The sequence below is a fragment of the Triturus cristatus genome, chromosome 3_2 (genome assembly GCF_964204655.1).
Source record: "Triturus cristatus chromosome 3_2, aTriCri1.1, whole genome shotgun sequence".
In the NCBI taxonomy this organism is placed as follows: domain Eukaryota; kingdom Metazoa; phylum Chordata; class Amphibia; order Caudata; family Salamandridae; genus Triturus; species Triturus cristatus.
The window spans coordinates 19,138,349-19,160,375 of NC_140584.1; the positions used below are offsets into that span (position 1 = coordinate 19,138,349).

The following is a 22,027-nucleotide window of genomic DNA, read 5'->3' on the forward strand; positions in this document are numbered from 1 at the left end:
GAACATGATGTCATAGGGGAAGATTACCTGTGCTTACCTCCTGCTGGAAGTGAGCCAGTAGGGTGGCCCACTGAGGAGAGATTGAGCATTTACGCAGGTGTCTCAACTCTTCAAAATGGATGGCATCCTTCTTGGCACAGCCTCATTTCCATACCTCACTGTGCCATGCTGCCAATGAAGGTGGCTGGAAAATGGGGGATTGCCAGTGCAGTCTGATAGTCCGCTTGGCCAGCAGGAGAGCTAAGGATGGTAAGCGGGCTTGAAGTTTTTATTGCTTCCTACATTTGAAAATACTGAGGGAGCATGCCTCCCATGTAGCTAGGTCTGTGAGTTCTGTGACAAACTGCAGATTGGTGTGGATAGAATGCCATTAACTATGGAGGGTTGGGGGCGCTAGAGGGCGCACGGCGAGATGGCTGTGCATTAGTGCAGCTCTGCTGGACAGAAGCATTATCTGCTATAGAAGAACGCAGCCGACAAATAAAATGATGCCAAACTTATGAAATTGTGCATCGGAATGCTGCCGTTATATGCCGGAGTACAAAGCGTAAGTCATTGATGCCTGTTTCGGCAGAAAGCCAGCGCGCTCTGGGATCATCATGCTACCAAGATGGAGGCGCCCATTGCGAACGGAACTGATGCGTGACTCCGAACAACAGAACTGCAGCCTACAGACTGCCTGCTCACTGGGACCTTCGGTGTAAGAGAGGTGCGAGATGCTCCGATGGTGACTCCTGCATTGTGGAGAAAAGTTCAAGTGCACTGCTCATACTGCGACACAAACAAAATGCTGTGATGACGGTGGGAAAATGGCGGCAACACACCACGGTATGGCACACATGCGATAGTGGCTTCCCCGTGTGCCATGAGTTAAGTGAAAACTCTGGGGCCGTAGATGCGTGTTTATCCTTATTGCTCAAAGTAAAAAAAAAAACAAGGGCTGCCAGTTATCTGCGCTCAAAGTCAGGGATGTCACGAAGACTACGAAACACTGGGAGAGTATTCCAAGTCCACTGTCCTACACAAAAACGGATGCAAACCATGTTGGCGATATCTTGCCCCCTCTCAAGCTGCCCATATTACGGGATACTGAACAGGACTGCCGCTTTGCATCCAAAACGGGTCAGAAACCACAGAATACCGTCAGTGCAACTGCGAAATCGCCACAAGGATATGCTATAGGACCCACAGGATACCAGTGCAACACCCCCAGGACAACCCCAGCACATTCAGACACGGAATTAGAAAAGGATCGCGCCAAAGACTCTACCATGGATGCCGCATAACACGCTATTCAACGGAGCCTGCAGGCCATTGACGGCAAAATAGGCAATCTCACGACAAGGGTTGATAACATGGCCGCAACACTGGATAAACAGGGCGAGCGCCTAGACGCTGCAGAACATGTCAGCGGTAGAAGATAAATCTAATGCCACAGCACGTAAGTGCATTGTATTGGAGAATCTGTTAGAGAGTGTAAAAAACAAGAACGAAGATTTGGAGGCTGGATCCCGCCGGAATAACATGCGTATTTTGGGATTTCCAGAAAGTGCGCATACTGGGTGGCTAGAATCATTTAATGAGGACATGCTCCGCGAACTCTTCAGTGTAGACAGCTTTTCCCCACTCCTCACTCCTCATTGTTGAATGCATACTTATGCTGCTGTGCGCCTGACTCGACCACCCCCTGCTGAAAATGACATGTCAGTCAGCATGACGACGCGGGACTCAACCTGCTGGCTGCCCCGCCCCACCCCCTTCAGACAGAGCCATTGAGTTGACAGCCTGTCTGCCCTGGACGCGGTCCGGGATTAAAAGCCAGGTAACAGATAATGATACTAGGGGCCAGAAATGACTAGTGGGTCAACACCCCAGCGCACTAAGGGACGCACCGCCACTGGTCACCTGTAACATATACTGAATTTTCCATCCAAACCTCTAAAGCCTTAGCTATATAGCAAGCAACCCAATCAGTGGGAGGGTCGGAGTGTATGCTGGGGCTGTGCAAGAGAATTTAAAATACAAACTGAAGGGGCTAACGCTGCCCCACTCCACCGGATATTGCAAGCCAAACTTTTACCAACAATAACATGTGGCAGCAAACTTCAAAGAGGCAGGGGCACTAAAATCCGTGACAGCACCCAAAAGAAAGCATGCAGAATTATCTTCAGGTTGTCAAAGTGGACCTGCCAACACAGATCGGGCTGAAGTATGGTCTGCAAAAATAGTCCCTAGTTCATAATCTGCTGGGAAAAAATGAGGAAGACTACTCCCGGCTCTCTTAATTACCACGTATGGCGGGAGCTGCAACAGAGACTCATCCCCCCCCAGAACTTAAGCAGTAGCGGCTCCTGGTGGGAGTGCTGCCGGATGGTGACGTGGGGCAGGGTAGGGGCTTGGTGGGGGTAGTAAACACCGGAATACGGATGAATGCAGGTAAGTAGACAATGAAATCAATCAAACGAATTTTGTAGCGCACGCTACATCGCCAAATGCCGCTTCTGAACTTAAGGATTCCCTGATCAAGACAGGGTTGACTCAGCTATGGGCAGCCTCTACCAGCCATTCCGTATTCACAAAATTAGTATGGAAATCAATAAAGCTCCAATCGCTAGGGGAAGTCAAGGCAGGCTACTCTGGCAGAGCTCATGCCGGATGTCATTGAGCACCTACAGCTTGTTTCAAATCTTGTCCACCGATTCACTTCTACAACAGCCCGCCTCGTGTCTGTAATCTGTCCCAGTGGGGAGCATTTATGTGGTCCTAATCTATTCAATCTATCTTTAATAGGCAATTTGTATCTCGTATACTACTGCTTCTTATCCACTTTACCTTTCTTCAACCCCTGTCGACTTTTCTTGCTCTTTTATTTATTATTCATTATGCATATTATCCCAGTGCTGATTTGTTATTATTTATATTATCTATTGCCTTGTGTATCTGATTTGCTCCCTTTTCACCAACTTGTCCACATAAACCTGAGAAAATGTACTTGATGCACAGGTATAAAACGGGAGACAGCCTTTACCACAAAGGCTTTTCTACGCATTATGTTTATAACGGTACACTTACCACGTAAACGTCTTTACAACGCAAGCAGGACTGGAACGTCTTCTTCCTCATCTCATTCAGTCCTTTTTTAGTGTCGACGAAGACGTGAGTAAAAGGCAAAAAAAAGAAAAAAGGGGACTTGGGGGGGGTCTCCTCCCCCCCCAAAAAAAGTGAGAAAAAAAGGGGGTTGGGGGCCCCCCCCCAAAAAAACAAGAAGTAACGTCGGGTCGGGGAGGAAATCGACGTCGTTTTAGGTGAAAGGGACAACATGAGGAGGTAAGGGGAATATAAATTTAAAAAATAAATATATGGATTGAGGGTAACGGGCAGGGGTAATTATAATAAGTATTGGGGGCTGGGGGGGTCAGGTAAGGGTACAGGGGAGGGGTATAACCTTTACCAAGATTTACAACAAAAATCGTTGTAAAACTATGCGTGGTAAAGGAATCATCGTGGTAAAGGTTATGCGTAGAAAAATCATTCCGGTGTAACGCATGCGTGGTAAAGGCATGCGTTGCAACGGAATGCGTAGTAACGACATACATTCGTATAAAACGGGTTTAGAAAAATGCATTTCTCACATGCCCGGCAGTAGTTTCACTATGCACCTTAGTATCCCGCCTTGGCCTGCTGGACTGCCTCGACAGACAAGATGTGTTTCATCGCTTCTGTATCATCCCACACCTAAAAAACGCAATCGTTGAAATACTGACCGGTCAGCGACTCCCTCGTTATGAATGTTACAGCAACTAAAACGGGTACTAGCGCTCAATTCACTGTTGAAAATCTACGTCCATTAAAGTATGTTTTCTTGCGTTCCTTATACATTTGAAAGTAGCCATCTATGTTACTTAGCCGCCTGTTTTTTCGTCTCAGAACTGCACTTGCAGTTCATTATAAATCACCATTGAAATAATTGTGCATTTATTTCCTACCCTCCCTGCAGGCCTGGTGCAGTTTACAAACCTAAGAGTAAACTTCACACAGCTGACGCGGCTCCCTACCCGGAAATACCACACCCCCAGCGCGTTCTACGCAGTGTCAGAGATGCAGGTTCAGGGCAGCTGCCTCTGCCACGGGCACGCGGATCGCTGCGTGCCTGGCGGTGCATCACACGCCAACGTACAGGTGAGATTAACAGGTGAAATGAATGATTGAATGATTGTTGAGTCATTCAGTGCGACAGGTACACAAATTAGGGCCTCCTAGCACAGGAGTTTTGGGTAAGGTGCTGAGAGACAGAGGATTGGATTGGAAAACGAATGTTTTTTGCATTTTTTAAAAAGTTAGTTCTGAGGAGGCCTAATGCAATAGTTGAGGGAGGGTATTCCACCCTTTCGCTGCCACATGGGGGGAGCAGTGGCCACTAGTTAGGATTACTTGAACTGAGTAGTCAGTAATCAGGGGTTAGAGGACATAAGTGGTCTTGTAGCAGTGCAGGGACACGTGGGGGCCATGAAGGTATTTTGGGCCCCTATTGGTTATGGCATGAAAGGTGCTTTAAAGTGATTCTTTTATCGATGGATAACAGATGAAGGTCTCTGAGCTTTAAAGCAATAGATTGGTATTTAAATACATTCAAAATGAAACTAGCTGCAGCATTCTGCATGATCTACAGTCACTGAGTTAGTTACTTAGAGAGTCCCATGAATAAGGAGCTCCCATAGTCCAGTGTGGAAGTAATCAAGGCAGGAACCAAAGTAGAGGATGTCAAAATGTCAATTATTTTCCTTAGGGCCTTGAGCAAGGTGAACCATGTGGAGACGACATGTGGTATCTGAGATCTGAGTGACATCGGCGGCGTAAAAGTTCAGGCCCATTTACAACGTGACGCATCTAGGGAGATGCGTCACGTTGTAAAGCCCTGCGTGACATTATACCTGCGTCAGGTATAATGTATGCAGGGTGGGCGTTCCCACGTAGGAAAGCCTCGTAAAAGTGACGCAGTGAAATCTACAAGATTTCACTGCGTGACTTTTAGGACGCCACTGCGTCAAAACCTTACACCTGCTTGAAGCAGGCGTAAGGAGTGACGCAGTGTATTGGGAATAGGCTGCAACATGCATTGCTGGAGTTGCGCCATGCTTGCGACACAACTCCAGCAATGCTTGACTTTTCCGTCAACAGATGCATCAGAATTTCTGACGCATCTGTCAATCCTTGCTCCATGGTGCGCCGTATTGTAAATACGGCGCATCCATGGTGACGCAAGGGTTTTGCATGGTGACGCAGGGAAAGTGACGCATCTCTACAGATGCGTCACTTTCTTGTAAATCTGCCCCTGTGTTTTTAAGATGTAAAATTTGATCATGGTCCAACCTAATTTTACGTGCTGTTCGTTTGCATGTTAAAGAGGAGCATAAAATTAAAATGTGAATTTGTTGTGTCTACTATTTAAATAATCTGTCATATGATTTTTATTGCTCATATTTTGAAATTTGAGGAACGCATTGCCCCTTTACAAGGTTATAATCACGCCTAGACATGACAATCTAGACAAGAAGACTTTACATGTTTCATTGTCCTCCTCATACTTACCTGTGTCCTCTGGTAACTGTTTTTATGTCTCGCCTGGCGTAGGCTGTGTGCATGCGCAGTCTCGCTGGCGAGATTTAATGAGATGTGGTGTTTTCTGTAAGGGGCATTAAGCCCCGCCCCTCTTTTCCATTGGCTGGCGTCACCGTTTATGCTAAACCGTGGCCAGCCATTGGAAAAGAGGTGTCGGTGACGTCTTTGCACGGCTTTCTGAGCCGTCCCAATTGGACGGCCTCGCCTGCTTTGCGTTCGTCGCAAAAGGTTTCTTATCTTTATGAGGCCAAACACATGGCCCCATAAAGACAAGAAACCTTTTGGCAGGCGAGGTCGTCCCCGGCACAAAAAGCCGAGCAAATACGTCATGGAGTGGGGGCTGCAGCCAGGGGGCAGTGTACGGTAGCTGAGCGCTGGATACCAGCTGCAACCTGCACTCCAGGCGAGCGCTCGCACCCTCCCGCCCCTACGCTGAAATCCTGGGCGGGCGCAGACACCAGACTGTAACAGCAGCCCAGGCTCGGGTTTCAGAGAGAACAGAGCAGGCTGGGAAAGGCAGCACAAGGGAGCAGGCAGCCAGTGGAGCAGGCTGGGCAACTGAGCGCACGCACAGCAGGCAGGAGAGAAGCCGTGGAGCACAGCAACCGAATCACGAAACAGGAGGAATCCGGACCAAGTGTCGGCATCGCCCAGCCCCAAGAGGCGCCTAGAAACCAAAACAGGAGCACTCAAATTAAGCAGCACCCACCGGCAAGACATGCGTAGAAGCCAAGGCAGGCCGGCAAGAAGGTAAGCAGGTCCAGAGCTACACCCAGCTCTCGCAGTAGGACAGCAGTCACAACAGGCAACATCCAGCCCAAGGAACACCAAGCACCCAGAGGAGCATAGTGGCCAGAGGTGCCTTACACCCAGACAGTTACTACCTAGACCAGTCTGAACACTCAGGAGCCAGCAGCTGGGGCGGGACTGGACTGTGGCACCGGAGCCATGCCACCGTAGTACACCGTGCCTGTAACCCCGGCAGTGGCATGAGGAACCCTGGGCCCCGGCGCCCGAGGAGTGACTGAACTTGGAGAAGCATGGCAGACATGGAGAGTCGAACCCGCGGTGAAGAGAACGGGCACCCCTCCTTTGGCACGTGCCACAGGCCAGGAGGGTGCCAGTGGAGCAGGCACCTGGGTACGGGCACTGTTCAGACAGTGGCAGTGTGCCAGCGGAACAAGAACACAGACAACAGAACTGTGCTGAGGTCAGCGGGGTATCAGAGAAGCAGTGACCCCGAGAACTGGACTGTGCTGACATCGGGGTGGTGCCCCAGCTAGGCAGGATCGGAGAACGGACCCGCACACACAGCAGTTCGATATCAGCGGACCATGCACCCCAAGATCGGAGCCCTCTTGCCTATAGCCTGGTGTCAGGATGGCAGAGACCCCCCGAGTGGGGGTGCCCTGTCACCCTTGGCCAGCCAGGATAGGGTGGCGGCACTAGCATTGCACAGGGACCCCGAGAAGGAGCTGCTCTGGGCCCGGCTCTATGACCAACTGGACGCCAACAAGGATAGCCGGGTGGACATTAACGAGCTTCGCGAGGGGCTGGCAGCGATGGGTATGCACGCATTCACCAACGTAGAGGAGGTGAGTGTGGCATCCGTGGAAGCCGGGAAGAGGGCAGGGCAGAAGGTGAGACTGGCACCCAGAGCACAGGGAAAGGAAGGAGGGAGTGGAATCCGTGGCAGGGGGCGAGGAACGGGCAGAAGGTGAGACTCTGGCACCCCTGAGGAGGGAAGAGGAAAGGCTGAAAGGTGAAAAGTGCGCCCATGTGACGGGGAAAGGAAAGAGTGGGGGCCTGGGTCAGGGACGGTGTCAGGGGAGCAGACATCCTGAGATGGGAACACTCCGGACAGTGGTAGGGCGTCAGAGGGGATAGACGGAACACGAGAAGTACACTTGGGAAGAAGAGCAGAAAAGGTGGAAAGTGGAACCTATTAGGAGGGGAAGAGGAAAGGGTGGAAGGTGACAGTCAAAGGAGCCTACAGGAGGGGGAGACATCATACCTATAACAAGTTAGGAATATTGGCTTTGTCAATGGTTGTTAGTTGCTTATGATAAATAGGTGGCAACTATCGCTTGTATATTAATATTGAAAAAACTTCCACTTACAGCTCTGGTGTCAGACACTACGACAATGTTGCTGCTCCTGAGTTTCAAAAAGAGAAGGGAAATCCAGAAAGAAAATGACTCTCTACAGGATTTCCCTTCCCCTACAACGCTCACCTGGCATGACCTCATGCCGTAACTTCTCCACTAGTGAGAAGAGAGCAGTGTGAAACGCACACATCGATGTGCCGCTGTCACTGCAGTCCGGAAACAAGCATTAAAAATGCAATGGGTCTCGCCTTTCATTAAGTTAAAGCCATTTGCGTTGCTATACAATACCATTAGCAAAGCAAATGGCTTTAACTTAATCAAAGGCGCGTCCTATTGCATTTTCAATGCTTGTTAGAGAACGCTTCTGGGATCACTGGGTAGTATCTTTTTTTTTTTTTGTTTTTTATTTTTATTTTTTTTTCAGAATATTGTATACATATTCTTTTTTTTTTTTTTTTTTTAAACTTTGTTTATTGAATTTTTGTACCAAAACATTACAGTCATACAATAACCTTAAGCGATGTCCAGTGGCATTTCAAGTCATAAATCATCACAGCAGCGCATCCATTGTGTTTCCAGGGGCCATGTGAACAGCAATACATATAATAGCATGAGTCTTAGCGCAGGGACAAGGGGCAGGAACAGCTGGCAGTAGGGCAATACACAAGTTAAGCGTTCAATGTAAACGTGGGGACCCGCAGGTAGAGTCCCCCCATGCATTATACATCACCCAAGGCGTGACCGCTTCCCATATATCACGTGTAACAGGCATACAAACCAATCTACATGGCGTGGGGTATCGTTGAAGAGGGATCAGAGTGGCTGCCCGGGGAGAAGGGAAAGCAAGGGGACATGGAAACACAACCCCCACCCCCAGATTTCTGCAACAGTTCATCCGTCACCCTGCGCAGGATGTGCGTCAAGAGCACTAGGAGTAGGGTCGTCATTGGCTAGAGGGGGAGCATCCTCCGTCAGGGCTCCCGGGTATTGCAGTAGGTAACAGCACTGGGTAGTATCTCTGCTAGCACACAGTTGCCTCCTGATAACTTTCTTTTGCCTCCTTCCAGGTGTACGGAATTTGTTCTTGCCAACATAACACAGCTGGGCCCAACTGTGAGCGCTGTGCGGATTTCTACAACGATCAGCCTTGGAAGCCAGCTGATGCGCGAAATACCAATGAATGCCGCCGTATGTACAGCTTTTAGACACATTCTTACTGAGAGTCAAACTTTTACTTTAAATTTTACACATATGTATTACTTCTTGAACCTGCCCCTCCTTTCTTGTTCCTCCCTCCCTGCTTTCATCGCTCAATTCTCTCTAATTTCTTCCATGTCTTCCGTCTTGCTATCCTTCCTTCTTACTTCACTCACTTGCTTACTCCCTCTTGCCTCTTTTCCATCTATTCCTTCTCCATTCGTTTCTTTTTTCACCCTTCTCTACCTATCTTACTTCCTTCCATCTTTTCCTTGCTCCCATCATTCCTTGACTTCTTTGATCCATACCTCCTTCCTTCTTCCTCTCCCCTCCCTCTTCTTCCTTCCTTCCTTCCTCCCTCCCTTCCTCCCTCTCTCTCTCCCTCCCTCCCTCCCTCTCTCTCTCCCTCCCTCCCTTCCTCCCTCTCTCTCTCCCTCCCTCCCTTTCTCACACAAGACATATTTTACCTACAAACATACCAGAGAAGGGGCATTAATATCATTTAAATTCCTTCCCCACAAGTATGGGCCCAAATTGCAGATGACGAGCCATAATGAGGGGAAGATAATTTACAACCATTATTGCCCTTTGAGTTGGCTCAATGAGGTTTTTATGTAATGGTTTATTGTATAGAAAATATATCAGTTACAATAATACACATGTTAAAATAAAACTTTTGAGTAATTTACAGTAGGCAAATTGTACATAAAATAATTAACAATCTACATGAGGTGGATTGGGACTCCAATATACAAATTAGACAGAAACACTTAAAATAGCCGATGTTTGTAAAAGAGTGTAAGCAAAATCTAACAATGTCATGGTGTCCAATAAAATGATGGTGCTCAACGGAAGAGCAGGGCTAAGTCTCTTATGACCTGATGTTTGCGTCGGTGGAAGATGCCCACGAGTACTTTTTTTGTAGGCCTTGTAATTTAGGGATATAGTCGCACCACAAAAACAGGGAGCACTGCTGGAGCAGTAGCTATCTCTCAACCGAAAAACAGGAAAAAATAGACCCTTATCCCTCGGCCACCTGTGTGGGCCTGTAAGTTTAGCTGCAGTCCTAAAAAAGCGCATTCTGATAGACTGGCCTGCTCCTGACATTCCATTCAGGGTGCTAACATTTGTCTAAGAACGCAAGCTCTTTTTTTAAGCAGCAGCACAATAAAAATTATTAAAGGCATCAACATTTACTTCAACTGGAATGTGCAATTTTTATTCAGATTTTGGGCCATATTTGACAAAATGTTCCCCCATTGCAAAATTGCCAAAAGTGATGCAGACCAGTGCAAAGTGTTGACTTGTTATTTACTGTCCAGGTCAAAACTTGTTGTGACCTAGAAAGTTGCCTAAAAGTAATACAAAATAGTGCTCTGCGCTGCTTTGCACCACGTTGCATCACACGGGCCTCCTATGTGTAGGCCATGGGCATTCCCATTCTATTACCCATGGTTTTCGATCCAAATCTACTAACAAAGGTAGATAGGCTCTGCTGAAAAAAGCTATTGCTTTTCGAGGAAGGCGCCAAGTAGAAGAAATATTTTATGTTTTTGTAAACTTTTCAAACTCTAAATCTCTGCTACCTTGTACAGCACACATACAATGTTGGGAAAAATTTAAGGTTAATCTAAGTATAGTGTTTTCTACTGGAAGGGTACCCTTCCAGTTCACACCTCTGCTAGGATCACTCACACTATTTTGCACTATGGTGCAAATGTGTATGAGTGGCGCTAGTCAGCATCGACCACCAGCGCTTGGGAAGTGAACAGCAGCAACATATCTTTGTAGACACGGCTCTTCTCCTTCCACACAGTGCAGCAGAGCAGCATTTATAAGTTGTGTGAAATAATAGTAAATGTGTCCCTTCATTGGCATTTCCTGGTCAGATAATCTTTTATGTTTAAATAGTTCACACGTAAAATTGGAAAGTGAATTAAACAGTGTTGTGGTACTGCTCTTGTCACTTTGTGTCACTGCCACGTTTGGGTATATTGACACTATGCTAAAGGGATGAATAGTGTTATGGGTTGTCTTGAGATGGCATGTGAATAGTTAAGGCTGTCAATGGATGCGTGAACGAGCAAGCACACGTATATGGCACATATGTACAGCAGGCTGTCCCAATAATGGAATATAAAGACGACTGTAAATCACGCTTTACAAAAACATAATTATGACTATAATAAACTTCCAATTAGGAATAATGTGAGCCGTTAGAAAACAATTGTATATGTGTGTGTGTGTGTGTGTGTGTGTGTGTGTGCGTGTACGCACACACGCACACACACATTGTTTTAGTTAGTGTTGCTAAAAAAACACACACACACACACTAAAGACGGAATGCAAATCGAGTAACCAGAGTCCAAGAAGGGTTTGTGTCCTAAGAGTGTGGAGGAATGCGAAAAATGCACGAGTGTGGTGTTCTATGTGCCGCTTCGAATTTAAAATGCCCTCACTTCCGAAAGTGTCCTAACGCAGTTTATTCGTCGGTCAACGAAGTTTTATTACTGATCTCGTACTACCATCTAGTGGTCTTTTGTGAAACTTCAGCTAAATGTAATACATTGCAAATGTACTCTCAGTGAAGAAGGCAGTTTATTCTCTTCTCTTGCAGAATGTAATTGCAACAACCATTCCCAGAAGTGCCATTTTGACCCAGCTGTTTATCGAGCCAATGGAGGGGTTAGCGGAGGTGTCTGCGATGAGTGCCGTGGTGGCACAACTGGCAAAAACTGTGAGCTGTGCAAGCCCAACTATTACCGCAACCCACTCCGCGACATTGGCCACCGTGACGCCTGCGTGTGTAAGTGCTATTTCTGCCTCTTATCGTTCATTAAAAAAATATATATCGTTATCACTTTAAGCGTGCAGTTTATTTAAGTAGCGCTTAGTAGTTAGGTTGTAGTCTGTTTCTAAGGGCACATGGCGATTAAGAAAACGTGCCCTCTTTCTCAGTTTGTTGAAGTGGAAACGCTGTGATTGGAATCAAGGTCTTCCGTGCTCCAGTCAGCAACTTTGCCACAATATAAGACTGCATCCCCTCTTTCTCTATTCTTCCACCTTTCCCATCACTATGGTGTGCCTCTGCATACCCACAATTGGGGCACCAGTGGTGGAGTTAAGAGGGCCAGGACATATGAGAGGTCACACCCCATGGAGCCCTTTTCAAGTCTGTATAATAAACCCCTGCCTGTATGAAAGCACCCTCCTGCCAAATGTTGTCCCATTGGTGAGACGCACTGGGCTGGCCTGGATAGCTGTATCCCATTGGCCAGTGTGCTGCTATGTCATTACCACAGATCTTTCTGAACACTGTATCCATTTACTTCTAGTTTGCTGTCTACTGATTGGGTGCTCCTATGAGGTTGCCTGAGTTTGTCATAGACGCTTGAGAATGTTTATATGAAGATCATTTGTTTGGGTCACTCTAATCTGTAGTCGAATGAAGTACTCTGTAAATAGCTCTGTTTTTTACCATAGTTTGACAAACCTGCATGGTTGTTTCCAGCACTAACACTCACCCTGGTGTCTCATATTGTACTTTAGTGATTAAAATAAATCTTTGCCTCGCCTTATTTGACCTGTTAACCGTTATCTTTCATCTTACCACGGTTAGCCCTATATCATGAACTAAGGAAAGATTGTCAGGGATATAGAACAGTGAGTAATGCCCATAAAGGTGATACGTTTGATGCTAGCAGGGCCATCTGAGCCATTCATCCTTCTGAGATCAATTCATTGAATACCATTGAACTGTGTAACTGAAACACCTGTTATTTAAAATGCTCCAGCCCATTCACACTCTAGTAGCAAGTGCCATCTAAAACATTTTCTTTATTGTGGTAATTCGTAACAGTAGAGAAGAGCTGCCCAAAGGTTAGATTACAGAATATTCTTTGGATGAGTTTACAATCGGCAGATACCAGGGAATAATTCATTACATGTTTCTTGCTGACAGAACAGTGGATGTAAGCGAGTTCCAAAAATAGTGCATTTGGGTGGGATTATACAGTTGCTTGTATTTGCCTTTGTACTGTCTAATAGGTCGAGGTTGATGGAGAAAGAATATGTTTCCATTGCACTTCACTGAAAATTTCACCAAAGCTATATCCCAAATTCTGAGGATCGTCTCAGCTCCTAGCAACCAGTTGCTAACAATTCTAGACTAACCAATGACACTACAGTTAGTCAGCTGCCTGTGGAGAGAAACATTTCACGTGGACAGTGATTGGTTGTATTGACCAGATTCACAGAAATAACAAAATAAAGAAATACATGTAGTTATATCATCTAGCTCATGGATGCCTGCAAACATTTTCTTAGGGGTCAAAAATGATGACATGTGGTGTGATCGAGTTTGCATAGATGCTAGCAGGAAGGGGGTGTAAGGCGGAGCAAAACACGTATGTGGTGTGGACGCTGATTCATGGAGTCATTTTCATTCCATACAGCCCTTTAAATTAAGCCCCTAGTGTCTAGAAGAGTCATAGATTTGATAATACTGTGTAAAGCTGTATTTGAGTTCCTTTCCCTCTATCACCCATTGTAGGAGAGTAGGATATTGCCCCCACTTTTTTTCTGATGTTAACACTGGTTTCTGGCTATAGTCTGGCTGGGTCCCTGCTAATCAGGGACCCAGTTTCTCTGTTATCTCTAAACAACTTGGAGTGCATATTAGATGCACCAGTGATTGGATACTGTGGTACATTATGAGCTCCTAGTATATGGTACCTTAGGTACCAAGGGCATAGGTACTTCACAGGCCTACCAGGGGCTGAAGAATGTATTATGCCACCCCTGGGAAGCAGAATAAATCTGACACCACATGCCTGCTACTGCAGCCTGGGTGAGGTAGTGTTAGCACTCCTCAATGAGGTATAGGTTCCTATATCTCACCTTACATACACATATAAACCTATCAGTCACCCCTAAGGCACGCCCTATCAATCCTGAGGGCAGGGTGCTTGGTTTACAATGTGAGGGTGTGCCACTGCCTGAGCAGGGCCCCTCTGCAGCTGGCAGAGTCTATTCTCTGTGGCTGTTTGTGCATGTGGTTAAACCATATACTCTTAAGTGCATTATAACCTACCGGTAAATGCTAACTTTGGAATGACTGCATCAAAACATGTCGTGTTTGGTGTCAAACAACTTAGAATCATACTGGTGTGGGAGTATGATCCCAACCTTCTAGAGGGGAAGACATGTACCTACTGTGGAAACACAGTAGAAATCTGAAAGAACCCTGGCATCACAAAATGGATGCCACCAGCACAGACACTGGGCTGCCCTCCTGCTGCTCACTGAAACTCGCAGTGGAGGAGGCCCAACAATAGGCATCCTGTCCCAGGGAGGTGTCACTACCTTCCAGACAGGATTTAGTGTATTGGGGCTGGGTGGGTGCACTCCTAGAGTGCTTTGAAGTCCTGCACTGGGGGAGCAGTAGGCTCCTCTGTGCATATGCCAGCTCAAACAGGTTCAGGGGCTAGTTGCCCCTGCTCTGGCGCGAAACTGGACAAAGGGAAGTGGGTGTACCCACCCGCTCCCCTGACCCTCCCATAGGAGTGGTCATAGAGCTAGTCCCTCCCTTTCCTTTAGTGTAAGATAGGGAAACCTTGCTATTGCAAATCAGATATCCCTGGACTATGCTCTACAAGAAGAATCCTGGCCCTTCGACGTTCCACTACCTTTGGAAGACTGAAGAATCTCCCTTGGAGTCAAGGAGTGACTCTCCTGCTTGGCAGGCACCAAAAACTTGAATCAACAGTCACAAACTTTCCCGCTCTTGCCAGAGTCCTAAGTCCATGCAGCCCCGGAAGTGGATTTCCTGACTTCTCGATGGCCATTGTGAGTCCCCAGCAAACTGAGTCGAGTGGACCCCACGAGTGATGAGGAACAGCAATACCCGGGTACCGTGCACTATTGTCGAGTGCAACCCCTTCACGATGTTCTACGAACTTGTGCATTGGATCACGTATGGTCCAAGTCTCCAGCAAGATTTCCCTTGAAAATCAGAGGCCTACCTTGTTCCGAGTGACCGTGGACTCCTTTGAAGCGAATCCTCACGAGGCGTCTTCGCGATCCCTTGCCCATTGGCTTGTGGGTCCCCTGAAGACTTTCTCATCAAACCAAAGGGCTCCCCTGGTTGCTCCAGGCCTGCCCTGACTTACCCTCACTGGGTGAGTCCCTCAGACCTTGCTGGTCTGCACCGCTGACTTTCTTCACTTTCCACCAGACTTGCTGTTGCTAAGGCTTGTTGGCTCCAATCCGGTTGCCGACACCTCAGTAAGCTGCAGACTTTGTGGGACACCCCGAATCCAGCTCCTGGAGGTTGTCGACGCCTCCTGGACCTCGTGGCTGAAGAGTCAAAACACCCTCGATCACCTGAAATCACCCCACTTCCGTGGTCATCCATCTTCCTGGCCCGGGTCACTGGCAAGTGACTGTGCACACTGTCCCTTCTGCTTTCAGGTCTTCTTCATCTTAAATCCAGCCTTGGATTCCACCGGACACTTCTCCAGTCTTCACAAGCAGCAAAACTTTTTCGGCTTCCATTGAAAACGATGACTCGACCCGACACCAAAAGACACCTATGCACCCGGCTTCTCTGGGTGAGGTAACTCATGCACTCCAGTGCTCCTGTGGGTGTTGGCCCTCGAACTGCTTACCTTGTAAGTGGCTTGCTTTTAGACTCTCTAGAAGTACCCTAAAACTTTAAAAATCCAACCGCGACTTGCTCCATTGAAATCAATCGGGAACCTGTGGCTGTGTTCTCACACTGCACGCGTCTCCCGTGGGTCCTTTACTTACTTGCCTTGGGTGGATTTGTGAGGCCCCAGCAATTCTAAAGACACTAGGCCTTGTCCCCTTGCAAGTCGACATTCCTAAACCTCATTTTTAGTATATGGTCTGGTACGCCCCTAGGGCCCTAACCATATTTGTGCTTAACTTATTGTGAAACGTTGATATTTGCATATGTTCCTGACTTCAAATCTCATAAAGAGATTAGTAGAGTGTGTCTAGTAATAAATACATATATATTTGATATATATACCTGTGTGGTGTCCTTTCATTTGGTAATTCAAGAGATTATAAGGTAAAACAAGCTGCTTTACATTCCTCTGAGTCTTAGCCTGAAGGCTGCTCTCCACAGCTACCACTAGGATAGCTTTCTTTAAAAGGTTGTCTTAAACCTATCTACCATAAGAGTCGAATTGGACTGGTGCAAGGTGGCCACTATAACTAGTGACCAGCATATGCCAGGCCAACTTCTCACACCCCTTGTAGTAAGCCTTCTATGATTGCTATTACTGCCTTTGACAAGTCAAGTTTACAAAGGAAGTTACCTGACTGTTGAAATTGAATGAAATAGAATGCTAGACTTGACAGTCTTTTTATGCCTTTAGTCTCTTATCTGTGAATATTAGGAGTGCCATACAAATGCTCCACTAAAACTCCACCAACAAGGAAAGTTTTAGCATGGCTTAAAAGGCTATATTGTTGTTTGAGTTTTAATATCAACCTAGGCCAGATAGAGGGTGCACATGACAACTGACTGAAATATTGGTTCACTAATCACATTGACGTCAGATCTGGGGTGAGGGCATGAATGTCTGTAAGTCCATGTTTGAAAACTATCACACCTAATAAATGTCAGTCTAATCAGTGATCTATTCAGATGTAATAATGGGAAACACTTCCACATGTTAGAGAAACACCCATTTTAGGATTTAGAAAAGACTTTATCAAGTTTTTTCCTTTTTTGCACAATATCTGAAAACATTAAGACGTTAAGAGATAAGTGATGCAGGACGCCTTCCGAGCTTCTTTTTTTTTTTTACGTCAGTTAACATGTCAATAAATGCTTGCCCCTTCGTTTAACATGTTTCTGAATGTTAGTGCCCAGTCAAGTAATAGCAGTCCAATTCCATACAATGAGTCTCCCTGATATTGCGTGCAAATGCTACTACATTGTGGCATTGTGTACCAGAGGTCCAGAAACTTCTTGAGTGGTTGGAGAGGTGGAGGATTCTCAAAGTGAAGTCGGTCAGGTAAGATGCTAGAGAATAAATGTATAGGATGTTATAGGATGTTAGGGAGTGAAAGAAGAGAATGAACTAGAAAAGAACTAGAAAAGAAAGAGGAATCGAAATCCTGGCTTAAAGGATGCCAACGAATACCTTGACGCAGAGGTGTTTTCTGCTGTAATAAGTGGAGGTATACACAGTAGGAAAAGAGATTTGTTGTCACACACCCATTAATGGCACACTTCCAGATGCAGGAGTAGTACGTCCAGTTATGGTGGTCATGTCACTATGGGTATTATTGACAACCAAAAAGAGTCTGCGGGAACTGTACTGTATTTGAATTATTAATCTGAGCAGGTAAAAATCGAGAAAAGGGTAGTACAATGGACTTAGGAGAGAGATGATCTTGGTGGACAAAAAGCTTCAGGTATGTCCACATTAGAAGTGGCAATCAAATTTTAGGGAAGGAGTATTTCTAGGATTAGGAGTTATGATATTATCGGTGGATAGGAGGCAAAGAAGTGACAAAGATATATATTTCGTCATTGGAAGAACCTCGAATGCGTTGAATTCAATCTCAACAGGAATATTAGAGACTGCACCGGAAGTGCTTGTTGAGATGTAGAGAAGTACAGTAAGAAAGCCTGGGTTAAACTGTGGACCACGTAGGCGCAGGGATAGTAGAAAGGCAAGAATGGGGACACAATGTGGGCTGGACAGTTCAGACCTTATCATCTTTTTTCAAACTGTCTTATTAAAAATGTTGGAATGTGTAATTATCGAAAGTGTGTTAATCAAAGTATGGCACGTGCGCTGCCAAGCTTCAGGCTGGTGGAAGCTCCACCTCTGCCCCAGCTGTTGCAGCCCGACAGCTGTTCGTGCAGTGACTGCTGTGGTTGGGTAAGGAATGGCAGGAGCAGTTGTGTCAAAATTGTAATCCTGGGAGGATCGCTTTGTTATGTTGGTCTGCTCTGCATTTCTTGTTGTTCTTCAGAAATAAACACCAATGCGGGTTCATTCTGCAGGATTCAAACTTTGAGCTTGGGACGCTGGGAAGGAAAAATGAAAGGTGGAAGAAACGTTCTTATTAGGGGGAGAGTCTTCCAATGTGCGTAGAGCAGTGGCCACGTGGCAGATGAGCCACCAGTCATAGGTCTCCAATGTCCGTGCCAGCTGAGGCACCATCATTGAAAAACTAGTGGTTCCCCCACCTCTAAATCAGGTGTGGGAGCACCAAGTTGGAGCCCTGTCAATTTGTGATGGGTCTGCCACTCTGCTAAACTCGACATGAAGCCCAGGGTATTTCTGACACACTATTTACACATAGTTGTCTTCAACATACACCGAATAATAACATTACAGGTATGTCTAACAATCACATATTTTGTTTTGTGGTTTGAACTCATAAAAGCTTTCTCTGACATTCTTTTTTCTTTCTTTCTAGCATGTGACTGTGACCCCGAAGGTGGTATTGGAGGTGGAAACTGCGAGCCACCTGGTGGCCGATGTCTGTGCAAGGAGAACACGGAGGGAGAACGCTGCGACCGCTGCAAAGTTGGGTTCTACAAGCTGAGTGCAGAAAACCCACAGGGGTGTACCAGTGAGTATCACAAACTTACAACAGAGGTGCAGAGAAGAAACTTTAAAACTTTAAAAATTGTGTTGAAACATTACGTTTCAACACAATAGCATTGCCATTTTCTATTGTACATTTGTGATTGAGGCAACTCTCCGCACAAAAACAATCCTAAGAGGCTTTTTCTTCTTTGGAATTGGAAAAAGCGAGGAGAAATAAAGATATTTCTCCTCGTTACGCCTCTCCTAAGGGAGGCGTATCTTTTTCGCGCATTCCAGATTTACCTGTTTTTTTAAATCTTGGAATGCGTCAAAACCCACGGCTGTTGTGTGGGAATATCCACACAACACCCATGAAAACGCCTCTCTGGTGCAGAGTAATGCAACACATATTGGCCCTGTGTTACATTACTCAAGATTTATGAAGCCACGCAGGGCCACGCAAGGTGGCCTTACGTGGCTTCATAAATCTAATTTTTCACTTGCGCTGCTCTTGTACCACATTGCGTGTTGCAAGAGCGATGCAACGGGGCTCATAAATATGCCCCTAGGTGTTCATGCTCTTTGTGAAATTTCTGTATTTAATCACATATGCTTCAGCGCTCATCCTGTTCTGAAAGCACAGAGACACCATATATCTCCTTTGCCCAGGATAACACGAGCCATATGGTCCTGGGGCACCGCCTACAAATTATTTCAAAATATTCTCAAAAGAAACTTCATTCATGAACCGCTAACTAAGAACATTCCTAGGGACTATGATGTCACCCATTTTAATTTGGGTGACATCAGGTTTTAGAGTCCTGGTCTCATCAATGTTTTCCTAAAATAATGTGCCCTCCATTTGCCAATTCTCTTTCTTTTTATGTCTTTGTTTTTTCTAGCCAAAGAGTGTAGTTTACTCCTAATAAAAAAATTAAATTTTTTCAAAAGCCCATTTATTAGCACACAAGCCAAATAATGATGTTCTTGGCCTTTAAAAATAGGTGATATCATCCCCCCCCAATTCAATAACACTATATTATCGTGTTCAGAGAGATGAAATTCTGAATCAGCCCTGCAACAGTATATACCTGTGATCTGCAGGATATGCATAGATTTCTGTAAAGGGTGCTCCACCCACTAGACTAATGTTTACGCTTCGTGGCTGCCCATGATTGAGTACAATATTTTCATTTTGAATTCACACATGCTGGCAGGTAGGATTACCTCACATATGAAGGGAGGGCCCTGCACCTGTGCTCAAGGGAATGACATGTTCCACCCTCAACTGCTAAATGTATCAGCCCAGCATCAAGTGTGCAGCACAACTAGCCGTGGGGGGTCCGTACCTGTCACGTTTGAGAAAGACATTTCATTCACGGGGTCCTACATGTCAGGCAGAGGTGCATTACACCTAGAGGGAACCAAAGCTGCTTATCAGGGTACCTCAGGAAAAACTCAGGCAATCACAAGGGCTCTTCAAGGTGGAACAAGTAAACTGAACAATGTGCCAAGAAGCAGAACTTCTAATGCATGTTCGTGTTTGTATTGCTTGTACAGCACCATATACCTTACTAGCTTCTGTGGCAATTGAGAGAAGCAACTCGATTGCATGTGTAGAGAGAGTTGAGTTAAAGTGAATTATCTGTGTCATGACCTTCACAATTTCAGACCCTGAAATCTCTATTATAGGGATTCTGGGTTCCACTACCCTCACCTCCTCTTTTTCCTGCTAACCTCTTTAAATGTGCTCTGTGTGCATGTAGGGCATCGTGAGCTTCTCTCTGGGCGTGGGGTTGAGCTGTGAGTACCGTGGGAGTCCTGCCCTGGAGCAATAGTTGCTGTGATTGTTTGGGTCAAGTAAAGCTTTCTGGAATAGAGGACAATCAGCCAATGCTTAAGTGCTGCATGAGCATTTTCTTGTTAGGTCTTGATTACATACAGCTTTTCTGTGTGTTGGCCAGACCTAATGTTTCCAGTATAAACAGACTGGGCTCTGAATCAGCCCCTGCTCAGGATTGGATAGCTTTGTGTCTATCTTTCTTCCCTGCTCCTGATTTCATGGCTTTCCTACCTATTCTTGTATTTGACCTCACGTGTTCTGACTGGATGAGCCATACCTTTCCACTGCTTAGCTGATGGGACTCTATTTTTGTATTAAAATTTTAGCACTGTATAAGAGTGCATGTGTTTCCCTGCTATCTCCCCATCTGCTGCTTCTCACCCTTACATGCTTTCCCATAGGCTTGTACATTGCATTACCCACCCTCTTCATTCCACATGACTTTTGTTTGTCTTTTTTTGTTGTGTGTTTTTAAAACCACCTATTCTGTTGTTCCCCTTCCTAATGTTCTCACAGCTCAGGGGCCTTTACTTTTACCCATCCCCTCCACCCGCTTTACCATTGCTCTCCCGCCCTACCCTGTCACGCTTGCGGGCCATTCTGGAATGGGTTTCCTTTAAAAGTTTTGTGTGACTTGAGCGTCAAGGAAACTAATGTATAGTGAATAACTACATTTTTAGGGCAAAATGAATGAGTGCCCGTTTGTTGAAGGCTGTCGATGATTTAATGGATTCCTGGTGGCATCGTTACTCACATGAGTAGTGTGTGCGGGTCCAGGGCTTCTTGCTTCAATGTTCAGTCACTTGTGAAAGGTCTTCCCTAGATCTAACAGATCACACAGGAACCACTAAACAAGGTAATGAATGCTCTTTTGACACAATGTCGAGGTGAACGCTCGAGGAAAAGGTTTACATGGTAATGTTACTGGGAAGGGAACCCCAGGCACGAAGTGTACATGAACTGGCCACTTTCAGTAGTAATACTACAGTGGTGCCGTAGATAAGCTGCTTCTGTGGGCGTCAAATGGGGATTTCACCTAAATGCTCCAAGCATGCCCAGATCAGAAGGTGGCCATTCCGTGCCTCCCTGCATGAATTCCTCGAAAAGCCAGTGGCGTAACGAAACTTGAGGGGGGCCCCCTGCGAAGCACATCGAAGGGCCCCCCCGGCGGCCCAGCCCACCACCTACCACTTTGTCCTACCACCCAGAAATCTAATATATTTTGATTTGGAACCTCCAACATTTAAATGAAATTACTCTATATTGCCTTTCTCTAAGTTCTAATGAGAAAGTGGGAAAGACTCTGGACATACAAGGTATGCCATTTGTGACAATACTGTCAAAAGAGGATTATTTAACTGAGGCAGCAATCAGAACAATGCCGTAGTTCTAAAGCTGGTAATTGCCCCCGAGAGATTCAAGAGTAATTTCACTGTTTGTCATCACGTGACAACCAGTATCGTTCATCACCTCCCTTAAACTGACCCACACATTGTTGATGTCCTTGTGTGTCAAACTGTACTTCTTTGTGCTGCATTAGGGCATTTCAGGTAGACCTATTGTGACATGTTCAATAAATACAAATTTATTATAGAAACTTCTATGTAAAGGGCGAAATAATCTGTAAAACATATCTTTTGTTAGTGGAACAATAAAAATGTCTATTTATGTCACA

The 22,027-nt window shown here is 45.9% G+C and overlaps 1 protein-coding gene across 2 annotated transcripts in view; it reads left to right on the plus strand.

Moving 5' to 3' along the window:
• The window catches only part of LAMB3 (laminin subunit beta 3), a 318,725-nt gene that overhangs the window by 186,068 nt on the left and 110,630 nt on the right, over positions 1–22,027 (plus strand). For both annotated transcript variants that reach the window (XM_085647191.1, XM_085647190.1), the window contains exons 8-11: positions 3,998–4,179; positions 8,795–8,915; positions 11,543–11,731; positions 18,397–18,552. In XM_085647191.1, the coding sequence (XP_085503317.1) occupies positions 3,998–4,179; positions 8,795–8,915; positions 11,543–11,731; positions 18,397–18,552 (648 nt within the window). The remainder of the gene's footprint in view (positions 1–3,997; positions 4,180–8,794; positions 8,916–11,542; positions 11,732–18,396; positions 18,553–22,027) is intronic.